The 11,837-nt window shown below is 66.0% G+C and overlaps 1 protein-coding gene across 1 annotated transcript; it reads left to right on the forward strand.

Moving 5' to 3' along the window:
- Positions 1-1,647: 1,647 nt before the first annotated feature.
- Positions 1,648-9,323, forward strand: FSTL3 (follistatin like 3). The gene is made up of 5 exons (XM_065652293.1): positions 1,648-1,756; positions 4,128-4,313; positions 6,630-6,845; positions 7,861-8,088; positions 8,200-9,323. Exons 1-5 carry the CDS (start codon positions 1,699-1,701, stop codon positions 8,250-8,252), a joined length of 741 nt encoding a protein of 246 aa, XP_065508365.1. The 5' UTR covers positions 1,648-1,698; the 3' UTR covers positions 8,253-9,323.
- Positions 9,324-11,837: the final 2,514 nt, after the last annotated feature.

Genomic DNA, 11,837 nt, shown 5'->3' on the forward strand with positions numbered 1-11,837 from the left:
CCGGGAAGGAGCTGACTCGTGTCCCTCGGGCCTGCAGCTCCTCCTGCCCCGCGTCAGGCAGCCCCGCAGCACAAGCTGACCCCTTCCCTGCCCTTGTGCAATGCCGCTCACAGCCAGGGAAAATCCCTTCCTGGCCTCCGTGAACAACTCTTGCATCCTGGAGCCTGTGAGCAAGTGCCTTCCCGCCCGCCCGCTCGTTGAAATCCAGCTCCGGGATCTGGCTCCCTGGCCCTCTGCCCTTACATGGGCAATTGCTCGGCGGCCGCGGTGAGCCGGGGTCAGGCTGGCCGGGACGGCGACGGGAGCAGCGCTGCCCAGCAGCACGCCAGAGCCTGCGCAGCCAGGGGCTGTGGCTCTGTCCTCCTTCTCCAGGACAGCAGCCCCTTCGTGTCCCTCTCGGCAGGGTCCCTGCCCCACACACGCTGTCTGGGGCGACCATGGACACTAGGGCTTCTCTGCTGAAACCCTATGGTTTACACCAATGCCACCTGGGGAAAACCAGCCCTCCCCATCCCCAACCCCTCCCTGGGGGTGCAAGGGGCTGTGTGGGGAGAAGAGGAAGATCCAGCTTGGCAGGGGACCAGCCCGCTGCCCTCCCTGGGACTTGTCCTTAGGACGGAGGGAGGGACGGGGCCGCGGTGGTGCCAGCGGACACAACTGCTCTGCCTGCTGGCATTGCACCCTGCTCGCCCCGGGTCATGGGACCCCGGCTGCTCCGTGTCCCGCTGGAGCAAAGCTGCATCCAGGCGCATCCTGCGCCAAAGTGATCTGCTCAGGCTGTGCTGGCACCGCTCGGAGCCAGGAGGCTGCTGCCGGGCCGGAGGGGTGGTGCAAGGTCCCCGGGGCCCTCCGGCCGGGGCCCCTCTCCTGAAAGAGCCCAGTTCAGTTCTGCCGAAAACATGACCTCAGCTGAGGCCAGTGCAAAGGGTAAAGCGTTCCTCAGCTGCACGGCCGGGAGACGGACACAGCTCCCGGGCTTGGAGAAGGCCTCTGGGCTGCCACAGGAGTGGGGACAGGCAGAGAGCCCCGTGTCCCCAGCGCCCTGCCCGGGAAGAGGGGTGACGGATGGGGGACTCTGACTGTGCCCTGACCCCCCTACCAGATGGGGGAGCGATCTCTGTGCAGGGGCACCAAGCAGGGAGCAAAACCGGGCGATGTCGGGGAGCCCGACCGGCCTCGCCCTGGGCTCCCCGCAGCCCCGCAGTCCCACCCAGCTCGGGGTCTCTGCCCTCTCTGCTCCAGCCCTTGCTCCGCTGCTGGGCTGTGCCACCTCTGCACCCTGAGCATGGGGGCACCCCCAAACCTCGCCCCCATCTCCAGCCCGGCCCAGTCCAGCTGGGGGGTGCCGGCCTCTGCTCGGTCCGAGGGACACACGGACACATCCCCACCCCGACACCCCCACCCGCAGGCGGTGACGTGCGGACTCTCGCTGCCCCCCCCGGCCCCCCCTTGCACCCCGATTTCCCCCTCACCCCCAGCCCAACTCTCAGCCTCATTCCCGCGTCCCCCGCACTGACCCCCCCTCGCCCCCAACCTCCCCCCGCTGCCCCCGCCCCCGCGGCCCCCCCGCCGCCGCCCCGCCCGGTGATTCACGCGGCCCCGCCGCTTTATAGCGCCGCCGGCCGCGCCGCCGCCGCACAGGCAACAGGTCGCCGGAGCGTCCCGGCCCCGTCCCGGCCCGTCCCGCCCGGCCCGGCTATGCCGCTGCGGCTGGCGCTCTGCCTGCTCGCCCTCTGCAGCCCCGCCGCCGCGCACGGTAAGTGCCGCCCGGGGGCTCCGTGGCCGCCGCTCCCGCCGGGGCCGTCGGTGCCGCCGCTGCTGCCGCGCCCCTCCCGGGGCAGGTGCCTGGGGCGAGGGCTGGCCCGGGGTCCCGGTTGCCGTTACCGGGCCGTGCCCCCGGCCGCTGCCGTCCTCCCCGGCCGTCCCTCCCGCAGCCGCCGCCCCGCCGGTGGGTGCCGCCCGCGGGGCCGGGCTCGGGGCGGCAGGAGCCCGTTGTACCGGGAGGCGTTGGGGTGCCGGGCGCTGGCGGAGCAGGGGCAGCAGCCGGTGCCTGGCAGCGCTGCTCGGGTGACCCCGGTCCCCGGCTGTCCCTTCATCAGGGCTCAGTCCCAGGGCTGCGGCAGCGAGCGCCCAGGGTCCCACATGGCCCCGCTGGCACGTCCCTGTCGTGGCAGCGCTGGTACCCGACCCTGGCATCCTGCACCCCTGTGTGCCCTGGGGCGGGGGTCACTGGGGCAACGGGCTGGCTGGCCCCACCAGCCGCCTGCATTGCTCCCGGGACAGGTACCCGGGGGTCCTCCGCAGGCTGGGGGGTGGGAGAGCCACACTCAGGAGCTTTGGGAGCCGGATAGGAAGAACTGGGAAGGGCAGCCAGTTTGTGATCTGGGTGTGGAGCTTGCAGCTCGAACCCCTCCCGGCTCAATTGACCGTGCTGGCAGCTCTCGTGGGCACTCGGGATGTGTCAGGGAAGCCAGCCCGGCACCCAGGCCGGCTGGGACCCTGGTCCGGGGTTCCAGCACTGCGGAGCCGTGGCTGCTACTGCCAGCGTGGGCTCTCCTACAGCGGCGCGGGAGTTTCCATCTTCCCCCCTCACACAATCCTGTTCGTCTTCTTCATTCCCCGTCAGCGTGGGCAGGCGCCGTGCTCCCCGGACAGGGGCAGGTCAGGGTGCCCCAAAGGACGGGGGCGCTCCTGTGAGGCTCCTCGTGCTGCTGTAGCCCCCGGGGTCGCAGTTGGCATCACCCCAGCCCCCGGGATTTCCGCTTGCTGCTTTGCAGGGTCGAATGCAAGTTCTAGAAGGCCCTGGGCAGGAACTCGCCTGGTCCCCCTGCCCGGATCCTCCAGCTGCACCGAGCACTGCACCTGAGATAGTGGGGAAACCCTGAGGACGGGGTGTCCCGAGAGCCCCACGCTGGCCTGTCTGGCTCCGCTCGCAGTGTGGGTGGGCTCCATCCCCCCTGCCCAGGGCATGTCCCCTTTCGGTGTCCCCTTTTCTGTGGCTCGGGAGGTGGTGGGTGCTCTGCTGGCCAGGAGTGCGGGCAGGGGGTGCGAGGATCCGTCCTGGTGTGGGTGGGATTGCTCTGTGTGTGGCTGTGCCCATGACAGCAGTTGCATGGTCCAAAGCCAGGACATGGCTCCCGGGAGCTCGGTACCGGGGGGGAATTGGGGCCATGGGATGTTGTAAAGGGAAAATGGGCTTGAGAGAGCAATTGTAGAAATCCAGGGAGGATAAACCCATCGATGGCAGAGGTGTGTTGGCCCAGCTGATGCTCCCAGAGGTGCCCAGGCAGCTGGTTCCAGCCCGGCACCGGCAGGATCCGTCCCTTCCCCCATCCCTCCCTCACATCTTTAGCCATTTAACAAACCTCAAACGCAGCTAACGAGAGCATAAACCCAAATAAGCGTCAGAAGAGGCTGGTTTGCAGAGGCGGAAATTGCAAAGGAATCACTCACAAAAAAGAAAAAAAACTGATTCGCTTGTGGGGTTAAGGAACAAACAGGCTTTTGACTCAGAGGGATCCGATGCCGCTGGGCTGGCCCCGTCCCAAGGGCTGTGTCAAGTGCCCCGTTCTCCAGCCGGTGCCTCGGCCGCTCCTCGCAGAGGCCGTGGGTGTCGGGCCCCTGTGCTGCGGGGACGGTCCCCATCCCTCTGCGGGGCTGTTGGCACCCGCTGGCCCCGCTCTGCGTGTCCTCCCCGTGCTGGGGGTCAGGCAGGATCGGGCAGGCAAGGGAGTGAGCTGTGAGCTGCCGACTGGACATCTCCCACACCATCGCTTGCAAGTGCTGGGATAACTGGTGTGTCCCTGCCGTCCCAGGGCAGGGTTTGGAGCCTGTTGCTGGCAGCCCAGGACATTGACATGGGGGTGGCTGCGTGAGCCACCGCGCTGTGCCGGGGCACCTCGGGGACACCGGCTGCAGGACAGCCCCTGTGCCACGGGAGCTGTGGGAGCCAGCACGGAGGCTCTGGCTTCCCCAGCTCATCCCGTGCCAGCCCTTCCAAGGCACCCGTGTGGTCCCCGTGGGTGACCCAGCTGTGGCCGGGGTCTCGCTGCCCTTGGCACAGCGGGGACCCGGCACAGCGGGGACCCGGCACAGCGGGGACCCCTCACCGTCTGCTCTCCACGCAGGTGGGATCTGCTGGCTGCAGCAGGGGAAGGAGGCCAAGTGCACCATGATCCTGAAGACAGGCGTGACGTGGGAGGAATGCTGCGCCAACGGCAACGTGGACGTGGCCTGGTCGAACTACAGCTACCCAGGCAACAAGATCAGCCTGCTGGGCTTCCTGGGGCTGGTCACCTGCCACCCCTGCAAAGGTGAGCGCAGCCGTGGGGCGAGGGGCTGCTGTGGGGCTGGGCGCTGCTTGGGGAGGGCGCTCGGAGCCTGCAGCTCCGGTGAAGCGGCAGCGACAGGGCTGAGCTGCCCCCGTGTCCTCCCGGGCTGTTGGGGACAGCACAGGGACCCCGGGGACTGCTGCCCCCGTGCTCCTGCTGCTGCAGCTCCACGGTGGATGCTGCCATGGGGCCGGTGCTCGCAGGACAGCCTCTGTCCCCCCACAGCTCGTTTGGTGTGTATTTTTGTTGTTCCCCTCGCGGAGGGGGATGCGAGACCTGGGCCTTGGCTGGGCAGCCCGAGTGCGAGGAGCCGAGCTGGGGCTCCCTGTTCCTGGGTTAACTCTGCTGTGGCTGGAGCCTCCTGCGCTTGCCCTCGCCAGATCTGCTCACAGGGAAACTTCTTAAGATTTTTCTTTTTTTTTTTTTTTTTTTTTAAGGAAAAAAGATCAATTTCTTCCCCTCTGCTCCCCCTTCCTCCTCCCAGCCTGTGTGTGAAATGGCTTTATGTAATGGGCAGTTCCAGAAGTGGAAACTCTCCAGCTGTGAGTTCCAGCCTCGCCAGATGTTTTGGCGTGCGCCAGAGGCGCGGATCCCCCAGCCGCACTTGCGTGGCCGTGTGAGAACATGCTGGAGGACCTGCTGACCGCAGGAGGCAGGAGCAGGTCTCTGGAAGGTCATGTTGTTATTTGCTTAAAGGGGGAAGAAGATTCTTAACAAAACCGCTTCTTCCAGCCCCTCTGCACCCGCCAGTGCTGCCACCCTGGCCGCTCCTCGGCCCTTCCCGTCACTACCTGGGGTTGCACCCTGCACCAGCAAAAAGCTGAGTGAGATCCCGGCCCTGGCTTCTACCCCATCTCCCACCTGGGGCTCAGCCCCATGGCAGCCGGGCAGGCGGATGCTGGGAGCAGCGGGACCCTCTCCTGGGGCCGGCTGGGGAGGTGAAATTCCTGGCTGCGGCTGCTGGGGACACACTGTCCCCCCTGGGGACACAGGGTGGGAGAGCGGGGCTGCGGGGCCGGAGTCGCAGGCAGGTGGTGCCGGCAGCTCCTTCCCTCGCTAAGGCAGCCGGGATGGCCAGACCTGCCGCAGCGTCCCGGAGTGGAGCCCAGCGAGGGTCCCGCTGCCCCCGCAGCCCCGGGACGCGGGTCACGCTCCTCTGTCCCGGGGACCCAGAGGTGCTGCCGGGACTCAGCCTGCCCCTCACCTCTGCCCTTGGACAGGCCCCAGCTATGGAAATCAGGGAGCAAACCGGGAAACTCTCTGTCTCCCACCAGGGAATTTCCCCTGGGGAGAGCCGGGCCAAGCAGACGGGGAATTTCCCCTTCCCTCTCCTCCTTGCGCTGTCTCCCAAAGTGACCCGTCTCCTGCAGGGAAATCCCGCTCGTACCTCCAGCAGCTCCCAGCACACACCCTGTCTGCGGGAATCCCTCCTGTCTGCGGGAATCCCTCCTGCCTGGGGCTCAATCCACCTCTCGGAAGCTGCTAGGTCCTGCCCGTCCCCGTGGGTGCTGACGGAGCCGTGTCCCTGTACCCACAGGCAGCTCCTGCCGTCGCCTGCGTCCCTGTGGGGTGAGGGCTGTGTGTGCCTTGGGCTGGGCGCTGACCCCTTTGCCTGTCCCCAGGAGGCACCCGCGTCCAGGACGGGCCCCTCGCTGTCCCCTGGCCATGCCCGCCGGCGTGGGCACGGCCCCCGGCAGTGCCGGGCGCTGGCGAGACCCTGTGAACCCAGCCCCCGTGCTGGCTGGGAGGCGACCCAGGGGACAAAGCCATCGCCTGTCTGGAGATCTGCGCTCACTGCTGCTTCCCGCTCTTGTGTTCAAGTCACGGAGGCCTGGAGCAAAACAGGGCTGGGTATTGTCTGGTGGAAGCGGCGTTCTCAATTGCCCAGACAACTTGCAAAGCCTGGTCCCTTCTGGAGGAGCTAGGGCCTTGCGGAGATAGATTTTTTTTTTTTTTTTTTTTTTTTTTTTCCATTGCACAAGAAAAAGAAACGTCTCCTTCCAAAAAAATAAATGCGTAGAAATGAGTTAGCTGGTGCCGAGCAGAGGGCCGGGGCTCTGGCTGGGGCGAGCGCTGGATGATCGTGCGGAGCTCCAGCCAACGACCTGCTCCTTGGCGGGGCTGAGCAGATCCAGATGCTGCTTGAGGCAGCTCAGCGTCGGCGTGTTGTGACCCCGAGAGGGATTCGGGACCCCAAGGGCTCGCGCTGCTCCAGTCCTGGTTGTGCGGGATGGACCCTTCGCTCGCGGGGGGCAGCGGGTGCCGCTCCCTCACGCGCTGCTCCCCCTCTGTCCCCAGAGAGCTGCGAGGGGGTGGTGTGCGGCCCCGACAAGGTTTGCAAGATGAAGCACGGGCGGCCCCAGTGCGCCTGCGCCCCCGACTGCTCCAGCCTCCCCCGCAAGCTGCAGGTCTGCGGCTCCGACGGCTACACCTACCGCGACGAGTGCGACCTGCTGACGGCCAAGTGCAGAGACCACCCCGACCTCGAAGTGATGTACCAGGGCAAGTGCAAAAGTAGGTCCGGCTGTGCCCCTGTCCCCCTGCCGTCCCCTGTGGCTCTCGTGTCCCAGCTCTGTGTGGGACAAGCCGAAGGGCAGCGCAGGTCCCTGGGCTCTCCCGGCACACTGTGAGCCGCTCCGGTGTGGAGGACGGGTCGCCACGCTGTGGTGTGCTGGCATGGCCGGGCACGTGCTCCCCGCTCCCATCTGGGACGTCAGGTGTCCCCCATTCACCCCCACCGTGGAGAGCGTGTCCCAGGGAGGAGCCGTCCTGCCCCGGGCACCGGCTGCTCCCCGGCACGGCACGAGGGTTTGTACGTGGTGCCTGGCCCCGGCTGTGCCCGGGGACGGGAGGTCTGTCCCAGCGCAGGGCTGGCTGGAGCGGCTCTGAGCCGGCACCCGCGCGGCTGCACCCGCGGGCCACCCAGGGCCCGGCACGGCCACCCTGGCAGGGACGTGGCAGCGGAGCCGCCTGCGATGCCGCCGCAGCCTGTCAGTGCAACGGGGGTTCAGCCTCACCACGGGCTGAGCAATAACAGTCCGTAAAATGTCGCTTACAAACATCAAGCCCCTTTTTTTTGTTGTTTTGTTAAAGAGAGCAGCAATCCTCCTTGCCCTGCCAAGAACTGTCAGAATTATTATGATTATTTTTGCCAGCCCTCCTGCCTGAAATGCTTTGCCTGTCAAGCTCTGGACTGCACAGGGAAATGTGGGGCAAGAAATGGGAGTTGGGAGCTGCAGATGCCAAATCTCCTTCCAATCCGGCGGGGAAGGGGAGGAAGGCGGAGGCACGGCCTCGCGAATGTTTGTGGTGTCCGGGGAGCGCTGCGGGTCCTGCCGTGCTCCCGCCGCACAGAGCCCGGGGCTGTGCTGTGGGGCTGGGGGTGCACGAGCCCCCCGCTCTGTGCCAGCCCCCAGCTCCGCTCCCTTCCCTGGCAGCTGAAGGTGGGAGGGGGCCCGAGCTCCCCGGGTTTCCCTGGGCCGCTGCCCCCGTCCCGGAGGCTCAGCCGCGGCCGCGTGTGCCCCCGCAGAGTCCTGCTCCAGCGTGGTGTGTCCCGGCACCCACACCTGCGTGGTGGACCAGACGGGCAGCGCCCACTGCGTGATGTGCCGCACGGCCCCGTGCCCCGAGCCCACCAGCCTGGACCACGCGCTCTGCGGCAACAACAACGTCACCTACCCCTCGGCGTGCCACCTCCGGCGGGCCACCTGCCACCGCGGCCGCTCCATCGGCGTGCGCCACTACGGGAGCTGCTCGGGTGAGCGGGGCGCTGCGGGGTTGGGCGGGGGGCAGCGGGCTCGGACCCCCGGTGCCCGGCTGCCCCTCGCACCCCCTCACCGCCGCCCCCCCTCTCCTGCTCCCTTTCCAGCTGCAGCCAAATTCTCCTCGGAGACGGACAACGCGGAGGAGAACTACGTGTGAATCCTCCCGCGCCGCGAGGCCGGACCCAGGAGACAGGGGCATTATGTGTATATTGTACAAACCATATACCTGATATTTATTAAGATAAAAAGATCCTTATTTATACCTGTGTATGTTATGCAGCTGCAGGGACTGATGCTCGGTCCTGCCGGTCGGGGAGCAGGGGAGGGGGTGAGGCCGAGCCCCCCGGCGAAGCTCCGGTGCCGTACAGCCCTTCCTCACGGCCGGCACAGCGCCGAGGGGGTGTCCGTGCCGCTGCATGTTGGGGCCCCCCCCCACGTGTCCTTGGCCAGCAGCCCTGGGCCTATTTATTTTTGGATTGGATTCTCGGTACTCTGCTGATGTTCCTGGCCAGGACCTCGAGATCTAGAGGGAATCTGTGCTTTCGCCTTCCCCGGGGGGCTCGGCCCCAGCTGCCAGCAGCAGGACAGGCAGCACGGCACTGCAGCGGATTGGAGAGAGACAGATATATATTTTTATATATATATATAAAAAATATATATATATGTATGTTATTTTCTCCTAAAGTTTTAGCATGTCTATGTTAAAATTGGGTTTTAGTTTAGGTTTTCCTGAGCCCTTTCAGACCAGGCTCCCACCCATCTCTGGAGGCGCTGCTGGCGCCCAGAGGGCTGGCGTGGGGTGGCCGTGGCAGCCCTGGCCGGGGGCTCGACCGCCGCACGGTGGAGCTGCCGAGGGGGCTGCGGGGAGCACGGCGAGCGGCTCCGCCACCCCCGGGACCCCCGGCCCGCCTTCCCCTGGGCCGGCAGCCGCGGCCCCCTCCCGCAGCCCCGGCTCTGTCAACACCGTCTGTATTTATTTTAACTTCTTCTCTCATTTTGTGTGTTGTCACCTGTGTAAATACCATCTCATCTCTGACACCGAGAAGCTATTGCCTTTATATAAATATCATATATATATTATATATATATAAATACCCTATTTTCTATTTTTGTATGATTGCGTTCTGATCCCTGAGGCAGACGCTATGGGAACATATACATTTCCTATTCGTTATTGTTAGGGGCATTTTATGGCTGTGTTACAATTTGGATTATAATTAAAAAAAGAATAAACAGTGCTGCGGGTCCAGATTCGTTCAGCAGGTCCTGGGGCCGCAGGAGGCGGCTGCAGCCCGGGAGGTCAAGGCTGGCGTGGGCAGGGGGACACGGGGGCACCGGGGCTGGGAGAGCCCCCGGCAGCAGGTGGGGAGCTTGGCCCCCCCGGGGCTGCATCTGCTCCAGCTCAGCTGAGGCCGGTCGCTGCAGTGGGAGGGAAGGGGAGAGCGGGGAAGAGCAACCAGCAACACAGATAAATCTGTTCCCAATCTCAGGCCGTGCCATGAGGGTTTGGTATTTCACAAAACAATTCCTGCCATTAATTGGGTCCTGATGTGTGATGCTTCCCCGGCGCGGGAGCCCAGCGGCAGCCTGCGGCTTGGCTCACCGGGACCCGCTGCCGGGTCCCCCTCGGCCACGTCCCCCAGACCCCGCTGAGCCCTGGCTGTGCCTGGGACCTGCCGTGTGCCCCGACAGCAGTGGGGAGCTCCTGCGGCCAGGCTGGCGCTGACAGACACTCCCCGTCTCCCCCAGCTTGGCAATGCCCCCCTGCCTCTGCTTTTGGGGGTGGGTGTACAGGAGCTGCCAAAAGGCTGCCCAGGACTTTCGCTGGGGCACATATGGTGGTGTATGGCTCAAGTGGCCCCACAGCCCACCCGTGGTGTCCCCGTCCCCGTGGCGTCCCCATCCCCATGGCACTTCGCCTCCCACCGCCCTGGCCCGAGGCTTCGGCCACCGAAGCGCCAGGATTGCTGCCCTATGCTGAGCCCGCGGGCACCGGCTGCGGCAGCACCGGCAGCTCCCGCCGGCGAGTGGGAGATCTCAGCTCCAAAACACGGCCGTGAGTCAGGCGCTGCCTTCCCGCCGGTTTTTGGGTGGTCTGGGACAAGCCGGGACAGGCGCCGGCTCTGCCGGCTCCCTGGCACCGCAGAGCCCGGGGCTGGCAGCCCTGCCCCGGCGTCCCGGGGGGTCTGTCCCCGCCACCGCTGCCAGGAGCCCACGGGGATCTGGGGCTTCCTCGGAGGCTGGCAGGGCTCTGTCCTCTGCTCGGTGTGCCCTGGTGTCCCCGAGGCCACCGGTGCCTGCGGCTGTCCCCTAAAGCGCCATGCAAAGTGGGGAGCTGGGATTGGGGCTGGAGGGGATGGAGCAGCGCACAACGGGGGTGCTGCCAAAGCCCCCGTGCTCCCCAGTGTGGGGACCGCAGAGGTTAGAGTGCCTTTGGGGACTTCTCGGCCTGGCCTTGGCTTTCACCCTGCCCAGCAGGGCCCCCGGGGTGGCACGATGGCCCGTGCCAGATGCTGCGGTGGCTGCAGCCTCCTGCGGGATCCCCGGGCGGGGAGGGCGGCTGCGCCCTGCGGCCGTGGCGTGCCAGCAATTTGCAGATAAACAACCAGGAGCAGGGAATGTCTGGGTCTGTCCCTGGAGACGGCTGCGACGCCAGGCGAGAGCCGCACGCCGCGTGCATGTCTCAGCTGAGCCCCAGCAGCAGCTCAGCGCACGTCCCCCGGCTGCTGTGGGCAGCTCTTGGCCCCTGCGCCCGCGGTGAGCACCCGTCTGCCCAAGCGTGCCGGGGAGGCGAGGGAGGCTCTCAGCAAGATCCCTGCGGCTCTGCCAGCGCAGCCACGCAGCTGGGAGCCCATCTGCCCCCAGGAGATGTCTGGGGTTCCCCTGCTTGAGAGGTCCCATGTGAGATGGGATGGGACGAGACAGGATGGGACGAGGTGGGATGGGACGGGGAGACCCACCCCAGCGGGAAGGCAGCTGCTGGGGATGCTGCGTGGGGTGATGGTGCCTGGATGCAGATCCTGGGGCAGGGCCTGGTCCTGAGCTGGGGCTGGCACTTCCCTCCCTCCTCCTGCATCCCCTGCTCCATCCACCCTAGCCCGGGACAAGCTGGGAGTCTGGCTGGGGACCACAGTGAGACAGCCAGAGAGGGGTTGTGGTTGGGCAGGGGAAGGACAGGAGAGGGTAAAGCTGGGACAAACCAGCCCCTGTTGAGATGGGAAGCACCTGCCTGGGCAGTGCAGGGTTAAGGATTGGCCCAAATCAGCCCCCCCCCCCCCCCCGCCTCAGCTGCACACCGTCTGAATAAAGGCGGATAAAACCTTGCCCAGGATCTCCTGGCTCCCTGGGCAGGTGGGTCTTGTTCTGGGGCTCCATTTTGGTCTCCCTATTGTGTCCCTGGGGCAGGTTCAGGGTGGGTAGGGGCTGGTGAGGGACAAAGGGACCCTGGAGCTCCCATCTGCCTCGGAGCCCCCCTGGAAAGGTGGAGTGGGGCAGTAGAGGGAAGGTGAATGGACAGAGGTCTGGGACTGAGGATTTATTGAGGAAGGTAAATGTGAGGTGCTCAGGCTTCTTGCACAGCCTGGGTCAAGGAGCCCTGAGCATCAGCTCTCAAACCCCTCGGAGCTGGCAGGACCTGGGAGTCTGACCTCCTTCTCCCCTCCCGGATGCTGCTAGACAGCCAAGACACCCCAGCCCTTTTTCCCGCAGCTCATCTGCCCCCGGGACCCCCTCCCAGCCCTGG

The sequence above is a fragment of the Caloenas nicobarica genome, chromosome 27 (assembly GCF_036013445.1).
Source record: "Caloenas nicobarica isolate bCalNic1 chromosome 27, bCalNic1.hap1, whole genome shotgun sequence".
NCBI lineage: Eukaryota > Metazoa > Chordata > Aves > Columbiformes > Columbidae > Caloenas > Caloenas nicobarica.

Bases quoted from the DNA above. Each gene is read 5' to 3' on its own strand.
- FSTL3 (XM_065652293.1), top strand. From the start codon at position 1,699: ATGCCGCTGCGGCTGGCGCTCTGCCTGCTCGCCCTCTGCAGCCCCGCC. The intron at 1,757-4,127 runs GTAAGTGCCGCC...CTCTCCACGCAG, and splicing joins CAGCCCCGCCGCCGCGCACG to GTGGGATCTGCTGGCTGCAG. The intron at 4,314-6,629 runs GTGAGCGCAGCC...CTCTGTCCCCAG, and splicing joins CACCTGCCACCCCTGCAAAG to AGAGCTGCGAGGGGGTGGTG.